General features: G+C 41.0%; 1 protein-coding gene across 2 annotated transcripts in view; it reads left to right on the forward strand.

Annotated features, from left to right (window-relative positions):
- Window positions 1-22,653, forward strand: part of ctnnd2a (catenin (cadherin-associated protein), delta 2a) — a 628,772-nt gene that overhangs the window by 322,980 nt on the left and 283,139 nt on the right. For both annotated transcript variants that reach the window (XM_007252283.4, XM_022681995.2), the window contains one exon: window positions 2,691-2,882. In XM_007252283.4, coding sequence (XP_007252345.3) covers window positions 2,691-2,882 — 192 coding nt within the window. The remainder of the gene's footprint in view (window positions 1-2,690; window positions 2,883-22,653) is intronic.

Consider the following 22,653-nt stretch of genomic DNA (forward strand, 5'->3'; position numbering starts at 1 on the left):
CTGGCACGCTCACTCACAGGCTCTTTCACAGTTCAAAAACATCGACTAGCACAGAGTAGAACCTTACAGACAGGAGAGAGCAGCGCAGAGCTAGGGCTGTATTTTTATATATCGTTTTCTGCATGTACCCCTGAGGATCTGTAGCTCAGCCCTGGAGGAATGGATGGGGTTAGGGAGTGGATGCAGTCGCCTGTCTGACACCGATAAGGTGATTACAGGGAGAGCCCACTCTAACGGCGGCTTCCCATTGTCTGAACATTTGCACAATTACATTACGCCAGAGAAGCAGCAACTGCACAGACAGAGCCATCTGCAGAGCAGACAGCCAAACTCAGCCTGGACTTCTTGCTGCAAGACTTGTGCATTACAGTACACACACACACTTACAATTACACACACACACACACACACATTACAGTAAGTGGCAAATGTATGGTTAGCACTAAACAGCTATCTGTTGATGTTAACATCTGCTTTTGCTCTTTTTTTCCTCTACAGATAGTTGTTTTGTAAATGCATTTCCAGTCCAAGCTCTTCTGCAATTAGCCATATTTGCTAACTATTAGCATAAGTCCCCTCATTTTTAATCAATTTGTACTAATACTAAGATATGTACTAACCCAGGTGTTTCCCATTGTGGTATGTTGGGCTGTCAGCCCCATCTTCAACTGAAATCGTTGTATATTTCTAAAGTAGTCAGTGAAAAGTGAAGAGAAATACGGTCATCTTGCCCTACACAAGGTGCCAGTCATTCTGTTGTTGATGACATAAAAAAGAAAAGTCTCTGAGACCTTTAGTACAGGAAGATACAGCTTTATTCAGATGTATGTCCAAAGCTCAGACACTGACACGGATGGCCCAACTATTAGACTAGGTCTCACATGGTCCACACTATGGTCTACACTATGGCTCGACACCATGGTCCACACTATGGTCCAACAACATGGCTCAACACCATGGCCCGACATTGTGGTCCACACTATGGCTCGATACCATGGTCCACACTATGGTCCAACACTATGGTCCAAACTATGGCCCGACACCATGGTCCACACCATGGTCCACACTATGGTCCAACACCATGGTCCACACTATAGCCCAACACCATGACTTGACACCATGATGCACACCATAGCCTGACACCATGGTTCACACCATAGCCAACTGTTATGGCCCAACTTGACTCTAACTACCCACAGGCAGATCTTAAATACACAGGGGGGCAACAGGATATGGGTACAAAGAGAGAAAATATGGTCATTTACTGATTGACACAGCTTAAATGATTGTATGACCTTTGGAGGCTGGGAATATCCTATTGGTTACTATCTAAGGACTTTACCAACCAGCCACCTGGACCCAGAAAATCTAGATCCAGCATGGGACAAAAAACACTTACACAAAATTGCTTAAACTGGCAAATATAAGACAATATTACAATGTGATTTAGAAATGATCCTACGCCATGCTTAGAAAACGTTGTGAATAGTGTCTGGTTATGGAGCCATAAACACAGTGGCTTAAATGTAAAAACATCAAATATTAATCTGTCTTATGATCTGGATTGAAACATCCTCATTTATTTGCCCAACGTTCTTCTCAAATTAGTTAAGCCAACTAACCCATCCACTTACCAATACTCCCCCTATAACTTGCAATGCTCCCAAGACCAAAAAAAAAAGTTGAGGATTAGCACATGTCAGCCTCTGTCCATTTTTAAATTGCTGCCTGTTCATGCCCTTTTAGAGTAATTTCAGTAGGCTGATCCCATTAGTGAATAACAGCTCTTACTGGGATTGGCTGGAGTCCCAAAACCTTAGAAATTACTTTGAAACCTTTGTTTTTCAGACTGACAGATGTCAATTATTTTGTTTTCTCTTCTGTTCGTAAATTCTTCAGATTCAGACATAATGTGTTGTTTTTTGAAATGTTTTATTCAATTTATTCAAATGCTCTATTTAAGTTATTTCTTGATTCTATGGGTCTGGCAATAATCAGGACTGGTATTGGCTAGTGAAATTGAACTCTTTCCAAAAAATGTGGCTAGTTACAACTAAGTCATGGGGGGTTATCAAGGAGGGGTCTGATAATAAAACTTGTTTGATAATCTGAAAAATGAAAGTATGACAAAAAGACGAAACAAAATAAATCTGGTAGGGGCAAATACTTTTTCACAGAACTGTATACAGTCACCCCATACAAGGTTAGCATATTAATGTGTTTTTGTATCTGTATGGACATAAATATTATTTTTTTTTTATAAAGAGAAAAAAATACATATATTTGTTGGGGCCTTTTCGCCATAGAAACCCTCTAGCTCACAAAGCTGCTCATGATTTCCACAACCTTCCCACCAATGAAATAACCAACAGTTAATATTAAACAGAACTACATAATTCAACAAGAACAAAAATGAGATCAATAAGTAGTATCTAGAGCATATACAATATTTTGTATTTTATATGCTAATATACACTCTTTTCAAGATTCCATATTCATGTTTTTCATGGAAACATAGAACAGTGACTGTCATTCACTCACTTAAATACCTCATACATGTACAGTTTATCATCTCTCATTGCGTGTTTTGCGCTATATAGGCTGCAGTAGCCCACTCTACTGCAACAGACTCTGGAGCAATGTCAGTCTGTTCTAGTTACTGTTTCTGACGCATTCTTTTCCCCTGCCAGGATCACGAGGTTCGTACAGCAGCCAGCACAGCCACCTGGGCCCCGAGCTGAGGCCCCTGCAGTCCCCCGAACACCACATTGACCCCATCTATGAGGACAGGGTCTACCAGAAAGCTCAGATGAGGAGCCTGAGTCAGAGTCAAGGGGAACCCCTCCCCCCGGGGCACACTGGGACATACCGTACCAACACAGGTACAGGCTGATTTCATCTTTTTTCTTCTTTTTTTTTCTTTATGTGGATGCGTTTTTAGCTCTTTGTGGGGACCAGCTGTTCCGAGATTGTGGGGAAATTGTGGGGTCATTACGGGCACAGTCTTCTGAGAATCTAGAAAAAAAATATATATTTTCGCTTGCATTTCAAGTTACTGACATTAAGTAAAGGTGATAGTTTGGTTATAAAATGAAGCTCAGCAGCATTTTACACGTGTGTATGTGTGTGTGTGTGTGTGTGTGCATATTGTATGAACAGAGTTTAGGGAATTGACTTGACATTGACATTTAGCAACAGCATACTGCAGCATTTAGCTGCACTTATATACTCTACTGTGCAAAAGTTTTGGGCACCTAAGCAAATTACACTAATCCATTTATCTCAGAGTGTTTTTACCTGAAAAAAGCACCACATATGATTTGAACAGATGCAAATAAACATGAATACAGTAAAATGCAACAAGGAATTCTCGAAGTGTAGTTCCAGATTTCTCCTAGATGCCCTCAGCCAGAATGTGTATATGTTCAGTTCGTCAGCAGCTCACCTGATTTACCAAATTTACCAATTCACCAAAACAGTTGTTGATATGATGAGAACTAGAAATAACTCTATTAAACTCAGATTAGGAGCAGAGATTAGGATATGTTTTAAGGAAAACAGTGATGTAAAAGTTTGGCTTTTTGTAAAATCTCTGTTTTTGTATTTATTGTAATGCTATCGTGTTTTACTGAGCTAATAAACACTTACTTCACACATAGGACACTTATTCCTTATTGAAATTCTCACAGGTGCCTAAAACATTTGCACAATACTGTAGTAGTTTCAGAAAAAAATGGAAATATCCCACAAGGGTAGGAATACAAACACTGTGTGTTTGTGTGTGTGTGTGCATGTTGTGTAAATGTGTTTTAATCCCCCCCCCCAGACCAACCTTTAGGATTTCTGCAACAGCATCAAATCCTTGGCAAGCCAATCTGCCATGACGCTAGCCCACAGCTGAGTGGTGACCTCATTAGAGCTGGGCTGGATTAAAATGTGTATGTGTGCTGACTGCGAGCAGCATTCACCTCATTGTATCGCTTCACAATAAGCGCCTCAGTACCTTCATATTAGCACGTCGTTTGGCTTATCTTGATTTTAGGTCAGGTAAATCATGCTAATCCGATTAGATGCTAATTATTTATTTGATTTTATTTATTTATTTCTCCGGTCACGCTTCATTGTGCAGTTTCCTCAGAGGTGTTAGTTAGGGTGAATTTAAATGGAATAGCGCTCCTGTGAGAGAGGGAAATATTAAAATGATCACTCTGCTGTGTGTTTGTGCTGCTGTGTTTTGAGGAGCCTCTTGGGACTCTGAGTCTCTGAACTTGTCGTCATGCTGGTATTAGCATCCGTTACGCAACTGCTGCATTTCAGCGCCTTTGTTTATTGTGTAACAGAACTGGGGCTCTGTATTACCTATTGTGAACAGAAATGATATGATTAAACATATTTGTTATTGTAGTTTCTATTAAATTTACCTCAGTTGATCTGTCCATAGCTGTAAATGTACAAGTTTTCAGCAAAGATTGCACGTTTTGACAAGTTTTGAGAATGCTGTCCAAAAACTTATTTAAATAAACTCAAATAAAGACCTGTAGTGTCAAAATATGGAAATTTAGGGAGTTACAAAGCTAGATATTGTCACCATCAGACAAAAGCCTTGTATCTCTATTTATGCTCAAGTTTTACTTTTTTACTTTAAAATCATGTGGATCTACTGGTTGTTTTTAGACCGGTTTAGAATGTCAGAAATCAATGAAATATATATATATATATATATATATATATATACATATATACATTTTTTTTTCATTGATTTCTGTTTAAAGAGGGTTTTTTAAGTCCAGAACTGCAGAAAGATCAACATCATGTTTATTGTAATTTTTAAAAATCTTAGTGTTTTTTTTATCCAAGCAAATTGTCCTTTTTTATTAGTATGACATGCTAACTTAATATTTAGGGAAAGTTAGCTATGACACACATGTACAGTAACACATTCACTAACCTTAAGCACCCCGCCAACACCAGATCATTGAAAAGACATTAAAAACAAAATGTGCACAGTGTTCATTAAACTACGTTCCATTTAGTTTAAAAGTGAAAGGTTTATTATGTATTATGTATACATAATATACATTATGTATTGTTAAATTAACAGTAAAAAAAACTGTTCCAAGTAGAAAAGTCAACTGTTTATTTCATATTTAATGATCTTCAAAATTTAATTTAATGCCACTTCTTTATAAAACATTTTAAAGAGACATGAGTTTCATTTAAAACAACCCCCCCCTGCCTTAACATATTCAACGCATCCTAGGTATAGGTTTACATTAAATACGTCATTTACACTGAACTAAAAATTCAGTTGCATAAATGTTAGTTGAGCATCTATATGGCATCAATAATCGACCATCGACCAAGTGTTACTATGTTTTTTTTTATGATTATTAGCATGACATATTAACCTAATATTTAAGGAAAGTTAGCTATGACACACATGTACAGTAACACATTCACTAACCTTAAGATAGGTGTTCTAGTTTATATCTGATCTGGTAAACAAACACAAACATCATTTTAAAAGCTAATGTGAAGTAGACAGACACAACAAACTTCAACATAATCCCAAATTATTTGAAATCTATTTAAACCAATAGGGCTAATACTTTAAAAACGGGCTTGTGACAATTTAATTATCAGGTGTTGCCATTTGTTATGTAATTGTTAGCTAATGTATTTTCCTATAAATAACACAGAAGCAAAATCGTATAATATAATCAATTATGATGCCATTGATTCACAGCTGAGATGATAAAAACAAATTCTTGGAGCAAGAAAAAGAGAAGTACTTCTATGCCAATATTAGCACATCATGTTAAAATAGAACAGTGAATTCTTTAAATATCAAGAATGTGTAATAACTACTAACAAATTTATAGTTCTTCAGTAATTCCAACAGAACAGTAAATTGTAGTCTTTCAATTTTAAAATGTAGTAAATGTTACATAGTAAATGTGAACTCATTCACTAAATTCATTGGTGAAATAAAATCTTTTGGCCAATATTACCAACCTCACTACTCATTTGCAGGCAAAGCATGGTGGTTAGGTCCAAAAGCTAACCACTAACTGTACGAAATATAACAAAGACACAACAGAACAGTACATTTTAGCCATTCAATTAAAAAAAAACATAGTAAATGTTACGTAGTAAATCTGAACTCATTTACTAAATTTAGTGAGGGAGTGATTTTTTTTTTCCAATATTACTAACCTCACTACTCATTTGCAGGCAAATCATGGCGGTTAGGTCAATTAGCCTGACCCGCTAACCGTACGAGATGCACCAAAGACAGCGTGATCTGTGCAAATTTCACAATAATGGAAATTAGCAAACTGGGCCAAGGTTACAGGAGAAGAGATGACTTCATCGGAAGCAGAGCGTGACTTTAAATCCAGTGGGTATGCGCAGTGTAACTGGGTTCGTGAGAAGTGTTGGTGAGACTGGCACATCTCATTCTTCTCGTGTATCTCGCAGTGTCGGGAGGTTGAGGCTCACAGGCGGAGTGATGGAATGACGCGGCGCTCCCGGAGACGAAATGTCAGCCCTCCCTCACCTTGCTCAATTGTGCAGATAAAAATCCATATAGCCGGTTTTAATAGGGGTCCGCGGTAGTAATTTTCCTCTCTTGATATGGCCAAGTGTCTTTCTCTGACCTTTGTGAAGTGGAGCTTATGATGTGCCGCCGAGATTCGATTCCCTTTCAAAACTGTTGCCTTTGCTTAATGGCTTGGCGGCATCAGTAGAAAATAGTTGAAAATGACTTTCTTCACATTGTTTTCACCTCCCTTGGCGATTGCGACCGAGAGGCAATCCCACCCCCCACCACACACTAACACACACACACACACACACACACACACACACACACACACACACACATACACACTACTCACAAATACACTTCCTTCAGATCCCCTTTCTTTCACACTTCCCTCAGATCACGCACACACTCAACTGATTGAGTTAAAGCAAGCAACTGTGCAGTTCTGCAGCTGCAGTGTGTGTTATACAAGCTCTTATATGAGCGTTTTTATGAATAAATATCTCTGTTAGGCTCTGGCACACAGATGCTTAAGGCTTTCTTGGATAAATAGATGGTCAGCGGTGCATGACTCATTGTTCTGTTAAACAAAACAAAGGCGGCCTATAAAAGTGGGATTTTAAGGCTTGGTGTTTCCTTTTTTCGCCCTGTGCTGTGCTACATGAGTGCCTACATTATGAATGGAAATTTATAATGCATAAGTTTCCTGCTAGCGTTTGGTGGATAGATTGGAGTGCTACTGACACCGAGATTATTTGTCATAAGTGATGTTAAATTCTCCATCTGGGCCTAGCGCTCATTAGGCCTCTATTATTTCCATGACGGTGGTTCGTTTTTAGGCTTGATTAAAGCTATAAGTCACTTGTGGAATTTCCGTAGCTCCATTACGTTTCCCATGAAACAAGGCTCGCATAAATCAACACTGTTTGAAACGTTCGATGAGAAGCGGCGCTCAAGAGCCATCTCTAGGCACTAAGGACCATTCTATGCAAACGCGTGAGATTATGTGCTGTTATTTGGACTTATTGCATGATGTAACAGAGTGCTGAGTGCATCTGCAGTACTGATATTGAGTCATAATATAGACAATAATAAAATGAGCATCTCACCAATCACAGAACGTTCTGCAATGTGCAGTGAGTGTCCTGACCAATCATAAATGTGCTCTGTGTGGTATGAATGAATTGGGTAAATAGTTTTGGCAATAATCAAGCAGGCTGATGTTTAACTAGTTGTCATTGAGAATCTATAGAGTTTTACTGTGCTGCAGTCACTATAAGTAGCAATATATTCAATGTATGGTATTTTATTCATTTTCTATTTATTGTGTACATCTACATATTCTGTGCTTAATCACACGTCAGCCTTTTCAGTCCCTTTAAATCTATACAATATTTATATGTATAAAAACTTAATTAAGGTAATTACATTAAAACTAAGCTACATTTATGTGTGTTTTTGCATTTTCCACTGGAGATTCACTACTGCTGTGTTTTTAGCAATTCCATTGCCTTACTGTCAAACTTTAGGATAGGATCTAGCATCATTAATTGGTGTCTAATTTGGGACAGTTTTATTAGCTGAAATCTAACCAAAATATGATTATCTTCTGTCTATGCATTTTGCAGTCTAAATGAACATATCATTCTCTCTGAGTCTTGCCATGAATAATAGCTTACAGCTAGAAATGCATCCTACACCCTGCGCAAGATGCATCACGATGCTCATTGCTATCTTACACCCTGCTAACAGTCTATTTTTATGGCTTGTGCCTGCGCCATTGAAATAGCAAAGGTGCTTATGTATGTATCTATGCATTTCTCGTTGCATATTGCTATCTTGGCAACGGAAAGCACAAGTGCACCACTGACTGATCTAAACCCTGACAACAGTCAACCGTCAAACGTCCAACTTTCATCCCTATCTTAGCTATGCAGATGCTCACCTATAGATCGCTAAAATAGGGCTCTGAGTATTTATTGAACAGCAAATAATCAGAATGTGTAAGTGAACTACTGCACTAAAGACACTTTATTTTTAATAAATGTTAAAAATTGCACACATTCAAATTCTAATAGGTTTAGCACAAATTTACACATGTATAAAATTGGTAAAATAATACTAATTAGTATTGAATAAAATGTAAAATATTAGGTATTATTATCTATTATTCCCATCTCAGTGCATCCCTAGCTACAACCTCACCCATTAATTATTATCACAATGCTAGTGAAAGCAGCACTGAAATTAAAGCAGAAGGTTACAATATGCAAATTACACACTGAATCCATGCACAATTTTAGTATGAGCATCTGGACCCACTTTTAGATCCCAGGTGAGGTTCTGTGGCTGTTTTTGGTAATTATTTGAGCCTTGATTTGAACCTTATCATATCAAGTTATGAGGAGGAGTGTGATTAATACCCTGAAAGTTTAATTCAAACCACAGTGGAAGTAGGTTAGTCCTACTGTTGATTGGACATATTATGTCTCTGTATCCATTACTTATCAATATCTGCTTCTAACAACAGCTTCTTAAGCCCTATCCGGACGAGATTAGTTTTTCGGGGGGTCCTGGAGTAATTTTCTCTTTTATGGGGGGTCCTCTGTGTTTTTTTTCCTGTCCGGATTGACCATGTATGTGTTTTTCTCAGACGTCCTCTGCAAAAAAAAAAAAAATCTCTGGTCCTCCTGTTTTTTTTCAATTGCAGTCCAGACACAAGAGTTTTATCACTGAGTAGAAGTGTTAAATATTTTGCACAGACTTCCCCCTGAAAATCTAATCCCATCCGGATAGAGCATACGTTGACATTTTTTGTTCAACTTTTAGCATAAAACATTCTGGTCCCTTTTTTAGTGTTCTATAGCGCACTGGTCATTTGCTTATTGTGCTGCTGAATTAAGGGCATGTCGGTGTGTCTTTAGTATCATAAGGGCACCAAAAATACGCCTTGCTTGGCTTGAAATGCACAAAAGACATGTACATATTCTCTTACTTAATCATGGGTGTCTTTTGGGTGTAACGTGAAATAAACCTGTTAATCAGTGTGTCATTTGTCATTCCCTGTAAGAGCCAGGTGCGCTCGGACTTTGGCGCGTTCGAATCCTAATGGCACAACGCTTTACCTGAACACACCTCACTTGCAGACCATCATACCTATCAAATTTTGCTTTCTTAACGGCGCGGGTGCAAGGTGTGAAAATAGACTGTTCATGGGGTGTAAGATAGCAAAGAACATCGCAGCGCACCTTGTGCAAGGTGTAAGATAAGGCCCTTTAAATGTAAACATTAAACCTACACCTGACATCCCAATGTTTTAGTTTGATTATGTTTCAGCTGAAGTCTTTTATTAGGTAAAATAGCAAACGCCCAGGATCTCGATAGGTGTCCTCTGTTCTCGTGTTCTTGCAAGAAGTTCGTTTTTTCAAATTCCTGCTATTGAGACACACCCCCTGGTCCCTGTGCAAATCACTGTATATCTTCTTTAACCTAAAACTCCACATGGAGGCTAACAGGTCCAGGTAACAGGTGAGTGACTGCCCTCTGGCCTACTTTATACAACGACTGACTGAAGCACTGCCAAAAGTCAGGATCAGGATTAGACACACATGCAGTCCCCCCCACCCTCTCCACACACACACACACACACACACACGACAGACATTACATGTGAACTACAGGTTAATATCCCCAGTATGAAGAAAATTAATCTAGCGTGATGACCTGACCACACCGCCTCCCGCTAATAGAAATGTCCAGTATGCTGAGGTTAAATGAACATGTCTGGTCTATGAATGATCAGGTTAATTCAACAGTGAGAAAGAAATGGATTAGAGTGAATCACAATTTTAACTCACTAGTTTTGAGTGTAGCTTAAGAACTGAATACATTTTGTCAAATAAAATTTAATTGGAAAATTTGTTGGATTGTTGGGGGAAATAAAATGTGAGATAAAAAGTAAAATAAACTATACTAAAATTATCCTAGTTTTATGTCTCATTACTTTAATTGTACAATTATAGTTTACATACAGCTCTGAAAAAAAAGAGATCACTTCAGTTTCTGAATCAGTTTATTTGATTTTGCTATTTTTAGGTATGTGTTTGAGTAAAGTGAACATTATTGTTTTATTCTATAAAATAGTGACAACATTTCTCCCAAATTCCAAATAAAAATATTGTCATTTAGAGCAATTATTTGCAGTAAAAAAGAAATGGCTGAAATAGCCAAAAATATGCAGAGCTTTCAGACCTCAAATAATACAAAGAAAACAAGTTCATATTCATAAAGTTTAGAAATCAATATTTGGTGGAAAAACCCTGTTTTTTAATCAAAGTTTTCATCCATCTCGGCTGAAATGTGTTCTCCTCCGCCAGTCTTACACACTGCTTTTGGATAACTTTATGTCACTCCTGGTGCTAAAATTCAAGCAGTTCAGCTTGTAAGCTTGGTTTGATGGCTTGTGGGCATCCATGTTCCTCTTGATTATATTACAGAGGTTTTCAATTTGGAAAAATCAAAGAAACTCATTATTTTTTCCAGAGCTGTATTTTTAAACCATATAATATATTTTGTTAAAATAGTTTATGAATGCACTTATTTTATGTTATTGCTTTATAACTGTATACTGTATAAAGGTATACTTTACATAGAACTGAACAATCAGTAACATCACTACTATTTACTAATTACTTTAACTGTATGTCCATGTTTGTGGACACCACTTCTAATAAATGCATTTAGCAGTATTAAGTTGAGCCCATTTTTGAGACAGATGCAACACATGTAGAAATGCCTGCACACTGCATATATATATTCCCTGTAGACTAAACAAGTACTGCTAATAGAACAACTTGGATAAACTTGGACCTGTATATAGTCTACAGCTAGGCTTAATCCTTGCCTGGATTAACAGAGATTAATAGTGTATAAAACATGTTGCATACTTCAGTTTCATACAGTGAAACCTGAGACCAGCCAAACATATATACTATAAGGGTTAAAACATGCACTCTCGAGAGGTATCTGGTTAGTGGAGTTAAAATCTTTATTGCACCAGCTCTGTAGTTCCATCTAGAGTCTGAACAAGGAACTGCTGCTTCCTGTGACCAATGATCCCTTGCGCAGAGCTGCTGTAATCCTTCTCACAAATGACAAAAATTATTTAATTGGCTTGCAGGTTCAACTAAGTTAGAGAATCAGGCTAGTAAATGATACGTTTGCTTTGGCTGGGAATCAACTCCCCGTCTCCTGTCACAAATGCACCAGAGTTACTCACCATGCTATACCAGCCTAGATCTATGGAGAGATATCCCTGGCTCCATGTTCTTAAGGATAAATGTCCATTTCTGCAAATCTGATAAGTTTTTGCTCCTGTAACAGAAATGGAACAGGCAATCAGAGTAGTGCAGACCAGCCAGTTCTGTGTGTGTGAGAACAGGATGGTCGGACTCCATCCCAGCTATCGTGATTTCTGCAGTAGTATGACCCTTAATCGACTTCTGACTCCTCTGGTCCTCTGGGGACTGATTTACAGAAGTCATTAGCATGTGCGAAATGTCTTCGCTTGCACAAATGCAGTAGCCCCGGGCAATCTAATCACGAGTTAGTACAATTGCATGTGTTATCTGGCCTTAAACATGGAAACATGCTGGTAACCATGGATGCATGGAATCAGATATCTACATCGATTATGTTTATTTTGAGATGGACACAGTTTATATTGTCCAATTATACTTATACTATATGCGTCAGGATGTGACTATTACATATAGGATTTATTATACACACTTCCCCTAGTGTCTATATGTATATACATTACACACCGTAAATAGATAGAGACATATTATGAACCACAAACAAATATGTACAAAATGTGACATATCATTCCTGTCTCTTTATATGTATGCCACTCATTTTACATGCAGCCCACTAGTGAAAGTGTTAAAGTTAAAAGCAGCATCTACGTTCTACGCATCTACGCATCTACGTTCAACAGAAATGGCTCAAATAACAAAAAAAGATAGAGCTTTCAGACCTCAAATAATGCAAGTTTTAAGAGTTCAGAAATCAATATTTGGTGGAGTAACTCTGGTTTTTATTCAGAGTTTTCATGCATCTTGGCATGTTCTTCTCCACCAGTCTTACTCTCTGCTTTTGGATTTCATGCCACTCCTGGTGCAAATATTCAAGCAGTTCAGCTTGATTGAATGGCTTGTGATCACCCATCTTTCTCTTGATTATATTCCAGAGGTTTTTAATTTGGTGAAATCAAAGAAACTCATTTTTAAGTGCTATAGCAATGTAATGACTTGTTTATTACTGATGCCAGTGTTATGTAGTGTATATGGCAGAGGCAGAGTTTGTATTTTTGCAAATGTATTCGCATAGGACTGTTACTGTATTAACATGCACTCACACACTGTACAGTTCTGACTGTTCTCTTTTTTTATAGGCAGAAGTTTCAAGCTGTTTTCACACAAAACCCTCCAAATCAAGCCATTCTGGGAAGCTTAGTATTTCCCTCTGGTTATAAAGATTTCATCACCGCAGCTGATTTCAGACTGAGCCACACTCACTCATATGCATGCCTTCATTACAGAGCTCTGTATTATTTCTCAGTCACAGCACCGTACCATGTTAGCATGTTACAGAGATCCGTTATTGGCTTCTTCTTCTTCTTCAGGTGTCGTTTATCATGGTTTGGAAGCTTTTGGCAGATTAATGACAGGATTGTGCTTAAAGCTTCAGATATGCGCTAAACTAATAGCACCTTTCATCAACCCAAAAGCAGCCCCACCTCCCCACCCCCCGCGTGCACCCGCGTCACTGCGAGGAGACGGCTCACGCTTTCCGCGGCTCTGAAATTCAAACTCAATCAAGTCAATTAGGCTTTGATGTGTGTGAGGCACAAGGACACCGGCACATGGCGGCTGAGAACGTGCTGGAAAGTCTCATTTTGAAAATGAAAGAGGGATTAACCCAGCCCTGGAGGAAGAGCTGTCTTAAAGCCAAAGCCTCCCCCCCCAGCTCCCCAGTTCCCCCCCCCCCATCCACTATTCAAACACTAGCACCTTCCAAAGAGAGAGAGAAAGAGAGAGAGAGAGAGAGCCAAGGCTGTGTGTTTGCCATTTTCCCCCTCTTTGTAGAAGTTGTCTTTCGTCAAAGACAACTAATATGACACACGACTCATTTCAAAAGGAGGCTGTTTTGCATAAACCTATTAAGCCAATTCACTTTTTTTTTCTCCTCTCTCTCTGAATCTGTTATATATGCTAAATAATAGACTCTGACACTCGAATAAGGCCTTGGCTGCTTCAGAAAGGAAGGGAAACAAAAGGGGTGGGTGGAAAACCTTGATTTTACCTCATCAGCCAAGTTCAGCTCAAGAGTCTAACTCTTAGAAACGAAGAATGAAAAGCAAAGTGCAGCTCAAAGATGTTCTTAATGTGTTTTTTAGCACTTGTTCTTTTTGTCTATTGAGTAACCATTAAACATTTTAATTCAAGCCTTACAGCGGTTACCTCCAGCTAGTTGCCATTTTCCGTTCCGCTACCTCTATCTGCATAATCTCTAGTTGGTCCTCATTTTGGAACCTCTTTCCACAATTTCCTAGTGAGCATTACACTACATCCTTCTGCAGCCCCCAGTGATCGTTACACCACCTCTTGTGGCTACTAAAACCACTTCTTTTCACAGGTCCCCTAGTGTTCATATCTCCACTTCTTTTTGCACACACCCTAGTGGCCATTTTACAGCTTCTTTCTTTTTTTTTTAAAGCTCATTCACAACATGCTACACAAATTATTATTTTATTTATTTATCCATTTTTATATCATGCTAATACCATCCAGTTCTCCAGAATATGTTAACAGACTGATAAGATGCATATGAGATATTTTATAAGAAGTAAAACTTAACTAGCAACTTAACCAGTCAGCACACTTTTTTTTTGTAACTAGGCTAAAAGTGTCTAAGGCACTTCCGTTCCCAACTGTACTGCATTAAACTGTTGTTATATTAAAACACAGTGTCTGTGTCAGGAAATACCCAGGCAGGGAGACGAGGAGGCGGACACAAGTGCAGGTAGGGACGAAACGGATAATTTAATAAATATATATATATCAATAACAAAGATAAACAAATAACAAAGAACACATAATAATAAAGTAAACCAAAACAAACGAGAGGAACTAGTGAACATAAACTAAACAAACAAGAAGTACTAAATATATATATATATATATATATATATATATAAACAGGGAGTAAATAAACAAAGAAACAAACAAAGCTAAGAACATAAACAAGGAATAAACAAGAAACTAGAAACTACCAAAAATAACCAAGAAATAACCAAAACTAAACAGGGCAGGGATATATATATACAAGGGAATAAACTAATAAACACAAAGCAGGGGTATCTACAAGGAGCCAAGGAAGACGGAAATAAACAAGAAACTAGAAACATTAACAAGTGATAAACATAGAAACTACGACGTGAAGAACAGAGGCTATGAAACACTGAGAAACTATGAAACACAGAGAGAGACGAAACAACAGGGGAAGGTGCAAAGACCGACGGAGACAAAGTGGCAGAGGAGGGCTATTTAAAGAAACAGGAAACACACTATAATTAGAAACACCTGGGGAAGGGGCGGAGCTACAAATGAGACACAGGTGGAAAAGTACTGAGACGGGAGACACAGGGGAGCACAGGTCACGTGGGGAAGACACACAGAGACACGAGACGAGGCCAAGACGTGACAGAAGCCTCCCCCTAAACGCGCAGCTCCCGAGGCGCGTAAAAACGAACCCCGGGGGCTGGCGGCGGGGAGAGGCCGGGGAAAACAAGAGACGACACCGGGGACTGAAACGGAGACAGGACAGAGGACAGAGACTGGACGGGAGACTGAACGGGGAACTGAACAGGAGACGGAGACTGGACGGGGAACGGAGACCGGACAGGGAACTGGACGGTGGACGGAGACAGAACAGGGGACGGAGGCTGGACAGGGAACTGGACGGTGGACGGAGACTGAACAGGAGACTGGACATGAAACGGGACAGGAGACTGGACGGGACTGGACATGGGAACAGGGACGAGGACATTAACAGGGACAGAAACTAACACTGTAACTGGGACGGGAACAGAGACAGAGACTGACACGGGTACAGGGACATAAACAGAGACAGGGACCAAAACAGGGAGAGACATGGGGACCAGAAACACGGGTTGGTGCCCAGGACTGGCAAATGTCTGAGGGGAAGTCCAAGGAGCCAGCCTGGGCACAGTTCTGGAGTGAAAGTCCGGGGGCCTCTGTGCCTGCCTGGGTCCTGGGGCCCTGGAGCCAAACAAAGTTCTGGGAGCAGGAACCGGTGGGGTGGCGACTCGGGCAGCGGGAGCTGGTGCTGGCGGCGCGGCAACTCGGGCAGCGGGAGCTGGTGCTGGTGGCGCGGCGACTCGGGCAGCGGGAGCTGGTGCTGGCGGCGCGGCGACTCGGGCAGCGGGAGCAGACACGGAGGCTTGAACAGCTGGAGCAGACACGGAGGCTTGAACAGCTGGAGCAGACTTGAAGGCTTGAACAGCTGGAGCAGACTTGAAGGCTTGAGCAGCTTCTGCAGAGACGGAGGCTGGAGCAGCTTCTGCAGAGACGGAGGCTGGAGCAGCTTCTGCAGAGACGGAGGCTGGAGCAGCTTCTGCAGAGACGGAGGCTGGAGCAGCTTCTGCAGACACGGAGGCATGAGCAGCTTCTGCAGACACGGAGGCATGAGCAGCTTCTGCAGACATGGCAGGAGTCCGGGGGCGTGGCCCAGCAGCTGAGAGAATTTCAGAGCTGGGCGCATAGAGAGCAGCAGCGGGGCTTGAGACCGCGGGAAGATCAAAAACCCGGACTGGATCTGCAGCTTTGCTGGCAAAGTCTGTAGAAGCAGACAGCGCGGGGCCGCCGGTAAAGTCCGGCGCGGAGAGAGTTCCAGAGCGCGGCTGAGTGGCCGCGGAGATAGTCCCAAAGCACGGCTGGGTTGCCGCGGCGGAATCCAGCTCTGCAGCCGCCATGAAAGCCAGCTCCTCAGCCTGAGGGGCTGGCGCTGCAGCTGTGGGGCTCAAGGCTGCGGTTGCCGCAAAAACCCGGACTGGATCTTTACTTTCTCCGGCTGAGTCAAGCTTGGAGAAAGTCTCTGGCCGCGGCTGGCTCGCTGGGTAGGAGGTCCTGTAGCGCGGCTTGGCTGCTACCGCGGAATTCACGGGGCACGGTTCGGCAGCTACCGCGAGGAACACGGGGCGAGGTTCGGCTGCTACCGCGGGGATCTCGGGGCGCGGTTTCACAGCCGTCACAGAAGTCACGGAGTGTGGCTTAGCCGCTGAAGACGCTAGCATGAGAGGCGCTGGGGATGCTAGCGCCTTAGCCACTGGAGAAGCTAGCTCTGGAAGCGCCAGTGAGGACAGAGTCTTGGCAGCCGGAGGAGCTAGCTTTGGAGGTGCCGGTACGGAGCGCGCCTTGGGAGGCTGATGGACACGAGTCGGGACGGCCTCTGGAGCTGTGCGGCCGAGAGCCGGGTAGAGCACCGCCCCTGGGGGGAACGGTAAAGGAGCTCGGACTGGTGCGGGGTAGAGCTCCTCTTCGTCCTCGGACCTGCTGGGAGCGCACCCGAGAAAGTCCCACGGGTCCCGCTCCTTGAGCCTCGGGTACACGGAGGCACCGAGGCTCATAGCACCAACCCTCATCGCCCCCCCAAGAAAATCCTCCCCGGAAAAGGGGTCTTCTTCCAGCTGGCGGGACCCCTTAGAACGCTTATCCCGAGGCCTGCGGCGTCCATGAGGCCTCGAGTTTTCCTGCGCCGGGATCCCGCCTGGAGTACGGCGAATCGCCATCCTGGTGCCAGTCCAGGCAGAACCTGCTGTGTCCATGTTAAGGTCGGTCTTTCTGTCAGGAAATACCCAGGCAGGGAGACGAGGAGGCGGACACAAGTGCAGGTAGGGACGAAACGAATAATTTAATAAACATATATATATCAATAACAAAGATAAACAAATAACAAAGAACACGTAATAATAAAGTAAACCAAAACAAACGAGAGGAACTAGTGAACATAAACTAAACAAACAAGAAGTACTAAATATATATATATATATATATAAACAGGGAGTAAATAAACAAAGAAACAAACAAAGCTAAGAACATAAACAAGGAATAAACAAGAAACTAGAAACTACCAAAAATAACCAAGAAATAACCAAAACTAAACAGGGCAGGGATATATATATACAAGGGAATAAACTAATAAACACAAAGCAGGGGTATCTACAAGGAGCCAAGGAAGACGGAAATAAACAAGAAACTAGAAACATTAACAAGTGATAAACATAGAAACTACGACGTGAAGAACAGAGGCTATGAAACACTGAGAAACTATGAAACACAGAGAGAGACGAAACAACAGGGGAAGGTGCAAAGACCGACGGAGACAAAGTGGCAGAGGAGGGCTATTTAAAGAAACAGGAAACACACTATAATTAGAAACACCTGGGGAAGGGGCGGAGCTACAAATGAGACACAGGTGGAAAAGTACTGAGACGGGAGACACAGGGGAGCACAGGTCACGTGGGGAAGACACACAGAGACACGAGACGAGGCCAAGACGTGACAGTCTGTGTGAAGAATAAGGTGCATAGAAAACTTTTAAGTACTTTAACATAAAGATATTGTGTTTGCATGTAGTGATTAAATTGTTATTTAACCATTTCTGTTGGTTCATGATGAAAGTGTAAAACACATCTGCCATTTTCAAATGAGAAAAAAAAACATTAGATTTGCTCTCAACAGTGACAAAAATATATATATATATATATATATATATATATATCAAGCTCGCTCATTGTGCTAAACTTTCAGAATGCATTTATTATTCTCAACGTACAGAATACCACCCCAGCAATCAGCACAGTGTCCCCAGTGAGAGGTGCCCAGGTTGCCATGCTTAACTCCTTACCTGATTAGTGTGCCCTGCTCCAGCTGTTTCCCCTCAGAGCCATCTTAACAGCACACATTCGGCTCGTTCAGAACGAATCACAGCGGGGGAATCCAGCCAGAATGCTCCACCAAGAGCTTCCCTCACCTCCTTGTGAACAGAATACGAATAAGAGAAAAGCAGTGCTATTCCTGTGTTTGGGTCCCCGTGGCATTCATTGGCAGCTGGGATGGTGTGTAGGAGAGGCTGCTATTGTTTGCCCGTCAGGTGCTTGCTCTGGGATGAAACTCTTCAGTGATGAATATGAGGTTATTTGCTTGGAAGTGTGTTGGAATTCCCTGGTAATCCCCACAGGAGGCTGTAGGAAGGGCTCTTGGTCAGACTCAGTCTGAGCTGGAAGAGTTTGTCGAAGGCTGAGCCATTAACATAACGTTAGCGCTGGCAATATTCAGACTGACTGCAGCTGTAATGCGTTATTCAGCAGGTCTCACCTGTGAAGACCTTCCTGTCTCAGTGTTTCTCGCTCACTGCTATACGTAGCTGAAGAAAGGCAAAGAGTAAATGAGCAAACGGCTTCCTTGTGTTAAAGAAGAGGTCGGTCTCGGCCGCGAATCAGCAGAGTTTTCATTTGAACATTTGAACACCACTGTGAGGCAATAAAACAGCGCAGTCTGAGCTAATGAAAACCTTAGCATATCAAATTATATGAGAACTGTGCCATTTGCCATTTATATACATATGTAATTTCCCATCTAGCAAATTAATCAGACGGAAAAGAACAGAGAAAACACCGGTGCAAAGCAATGAAATCGCCTAATGTCAGCTAATGAAAATGCTAGCATGTCAATTCTTCTGAGGCTTTTACCAACTGTACCTATATATACATATTTTGGAACTTATAATACACCCTGCACAAGGTGCGTCCCAATGCTCTTTGCTACTTTACACCCCCTTAACAGTCTAGTTTAGCATCAGAGTTTAGGAATATATCTATACTGATGGGCGGGGTGGTCTGGAAGAGAGGTGTGTTCAGGTAAATGTTACTATCTTGGCAGCAGAAAACATAAATGCACCAATGACTGAAATGAACCTAGACAACAGTCAGTTGGCAAAGTCCCCCTGCTCGTGCAATGAAATAAATAACATTGCTATTCCCTGAAATGAGCTGCTGACGTACCATTACAGTATGAACGCGCAGGTCAGTATCCTTCGCTGGGATGCATAAAAGAGCTGCGCTGTTAAGATACAAAAGTGCCAAAGTCAGAGCTCAACTTCCTCTTAAAGGGAATGTGAGGCAAGTGACAAACTGATTCATTTATTTCACATTACGCCTTAAACACACCCATGATAACTTAAGAGAATTAGTACATGCCTTTTGCACATGTCAAGCCATGCAAGGCGGAATTTTTTGCACCCTCACGATTCCAAAATCACGTCGACACGCCCTAAATCCAGCTGCGTGACCTGCAGTTGACTGGTGCAGTAGAAATCACTAACATTGGGCCTACATTGCCAAACGTTTCCACTCACCTGCATTGTGTTTAATGATGTAAAGATTAAAAGGAGCTGCTCAGACATGGAAACCCATTTTATGAAGCTCTCTACGCTCTACTGTTGTTGAGCTGATCTTCAGACCACCTGAAGTGTGGAAGTCTTGAGCAATTGACTCTACAGCTTCCAATTTGTTATAATATCACAGTTGACTGTGGATGTTTAGTAGTGAGGGAATTTCATGATAGGACTTCTATCATGGTACCACGCTGGAATTCACTGAGCTCCTGAGAGTGATCTGTTCTTTCACTAATGTTAGTAGAAGCAGTCTAGGTGCATGCCTAGGTGTTTTGTTTTATACACCTGTGGTCATGGAAGTGATTGGAACCTGAGTTTACTGATTTGAATAGGTAAGCAAATACTTTTGGCAATATAGTGTACATATATCATGCCAGACTGTCATAGGATGACTCAGAATGGTATCAGGCAATCTACACTCCTGTGTTTGTAAAGGATCATGGTCAGAACCAAGAGCAGTGGTTAGTTTTGTCACAAGTTCAGAAGGCCTGGTGTCATGGTGTGGGCGGGAATTTTTTGATAGGACGAGATTTAGATCGTCTTTGATTTTCATTACAAACACTTTGACAGCCAAGGGTTACATTATTGAGGTCCTGAAACCAGGCCTGTTACAATAATTATATTATCAACTTATCGTACAATAAATGGATTGTCCACTGTGTTTTAATATATATATATATATATTTTTTTTTTCACATATATAACAGTGAACAGTATTCAGGCAGTCATGCAATGACCAGTGCTTCTATAACCGCAACTCCATACACACAATGTGGACTACAGTAGGTAAAGAAAAAGATAAATAATACTGTTTGTATGGTACATTTAAATAATAATTTCCCAATCTATGATTATTTATATTTTTGTTGCATTCAAAAGGGTATAATTGCTTTGTTATGCTGTACTATTATCATTAAGTCAGTGACGGTTAAATGGTCTTAAAATGACAATAATATTGTTTATCGCAATAATTTCTGGAGTGATATATCATCCACAAAAAATGCTATCGTGACAGGCCTACCTGCAACTAGTGGCCACATTTTAATATGCTATTCCAACAGGACAATGCTCGTCCACATACTTCTGTCAGCTCAAGAGCTTGCCTTAAATCACAGACACTATACCATGGCTTGCTGCATCACAAGACCTATTTCTGATTAAAAATGTATGGAATGCTACTGGATGTGCTATCAGCATGTGCTGCATCACCCCTATCACACAATCTATAGGAACTGCATGAATATTCAAGATACATGAGATGGATTATGGTCGGACACCATTAGGAACCTCTACAACTTCATGCTGAGATGAGTCGGGAATGTTGCATGTTACACATGTGCTCCTAGCTACTCTATAAGTCTATATTTTTTTGTCATTCATTGTTACTGGCAACCTTTATCTTCCTTCCAAATAGCATTGCAATCCAACATTCCCTTCTGGTGCTACTTATTCTTTAAAGATGAGTGCATATTTCCCATGTTGTGAATGAATCAGGAGAAGCAAGAAGCCACAGAAAGGAGCTGTGTTAGGGGCGGCAGAATGGGCCAGAGAAAAAACACCTTATAAAAGTGGAGTAGTGCAATAAACGAGTGCTAAAAGTCCACACCATAAAGCACAGGCCAGCATAAAGCCAGTGATCCAGAGCCTCCGCTTCTCCTACATTAGGAGGGATTTGGGCCACTCTGGCCTTTAGAGAGCACGTCCTCTCAGTAAATCACCTGTCTGAGAGAGCAGCCAATAAAGAAGACACACGTGGGTCGGGGTGGAATGGCCGGCGTGAACCTGAACGCAGCTCCTCCAGAGCGTGACTAATGAGCAATTATACATTCGTCCTGGACACACGCACTTGGGAATGATGGATAACGCTCGCAAATCATGGGAAGAGTGCTCCAGATGGGTGGGTGGGGGAATGGGGGTAGCATGGCAGAAAGGGAAAAAAAAAGAAGCATCAGTTGTTTCTCTGCAACAGTTCATTTTGTCATAGTGTATTGCATATTCCATTTTCCATTTCTCTGCACAGTTATCCTCGCTACTCGTATGTGGTACAGAGTTCTGTATCAGCGCTACACTGATTTGCCTGTTCAGTCTGTTTTTTGTAATGTTTCTTAGCTTGACCTGATTCAGTGTAGCATATAATATTATATATTTAAAACTATTTGATTCTGATTCTTAAGGAAATGAATCACTACACCACACTACAGTTACAGTTTGCTTATAATACTTTAGAACATAATATAGAGAGCCTGATTGGCTATGGCCTCAAGATCGCAAGTGTGAATCCTGGGATATGCTGCTTCACCATCAGCAGATTAAGCCCAAAAGATCACACATGTAAAATGAAAAGAAAAGAACATTGTACATAACATTTAACCCACAATTGTGATGGTTATTTCTAAAGTGTAGTTTAATTAGGATTAATCAGAAATGTGTAAAAATGCACAAAAGTGTATTTGTTTTTAGAAAATGACTCAAAACTACATAAAATAAAAGTTAATAATTTCATTATAAAATCCATTACGATTCTTATGGAACTGATTTAGTGCAACATGAAATTGCTAATTAATCCA

The sequence above is a fragment of the Astyanax mexicanus genome, chromosome 1 (genome assembly GCF_023375975.1).
Source record: "Astyanax mexicanus isolate ESR-SI-001 chromosome 1, AstMex3_surface, whole genome shotgun sequence".
In the NCBI taxonomy this organism is placed as follows: Eukaryota; Metazoa; Chordata; class Actinopteri; order Characiformes; family Acestrorhamphidae; genus Astyanax; species Astyanax mexicanus.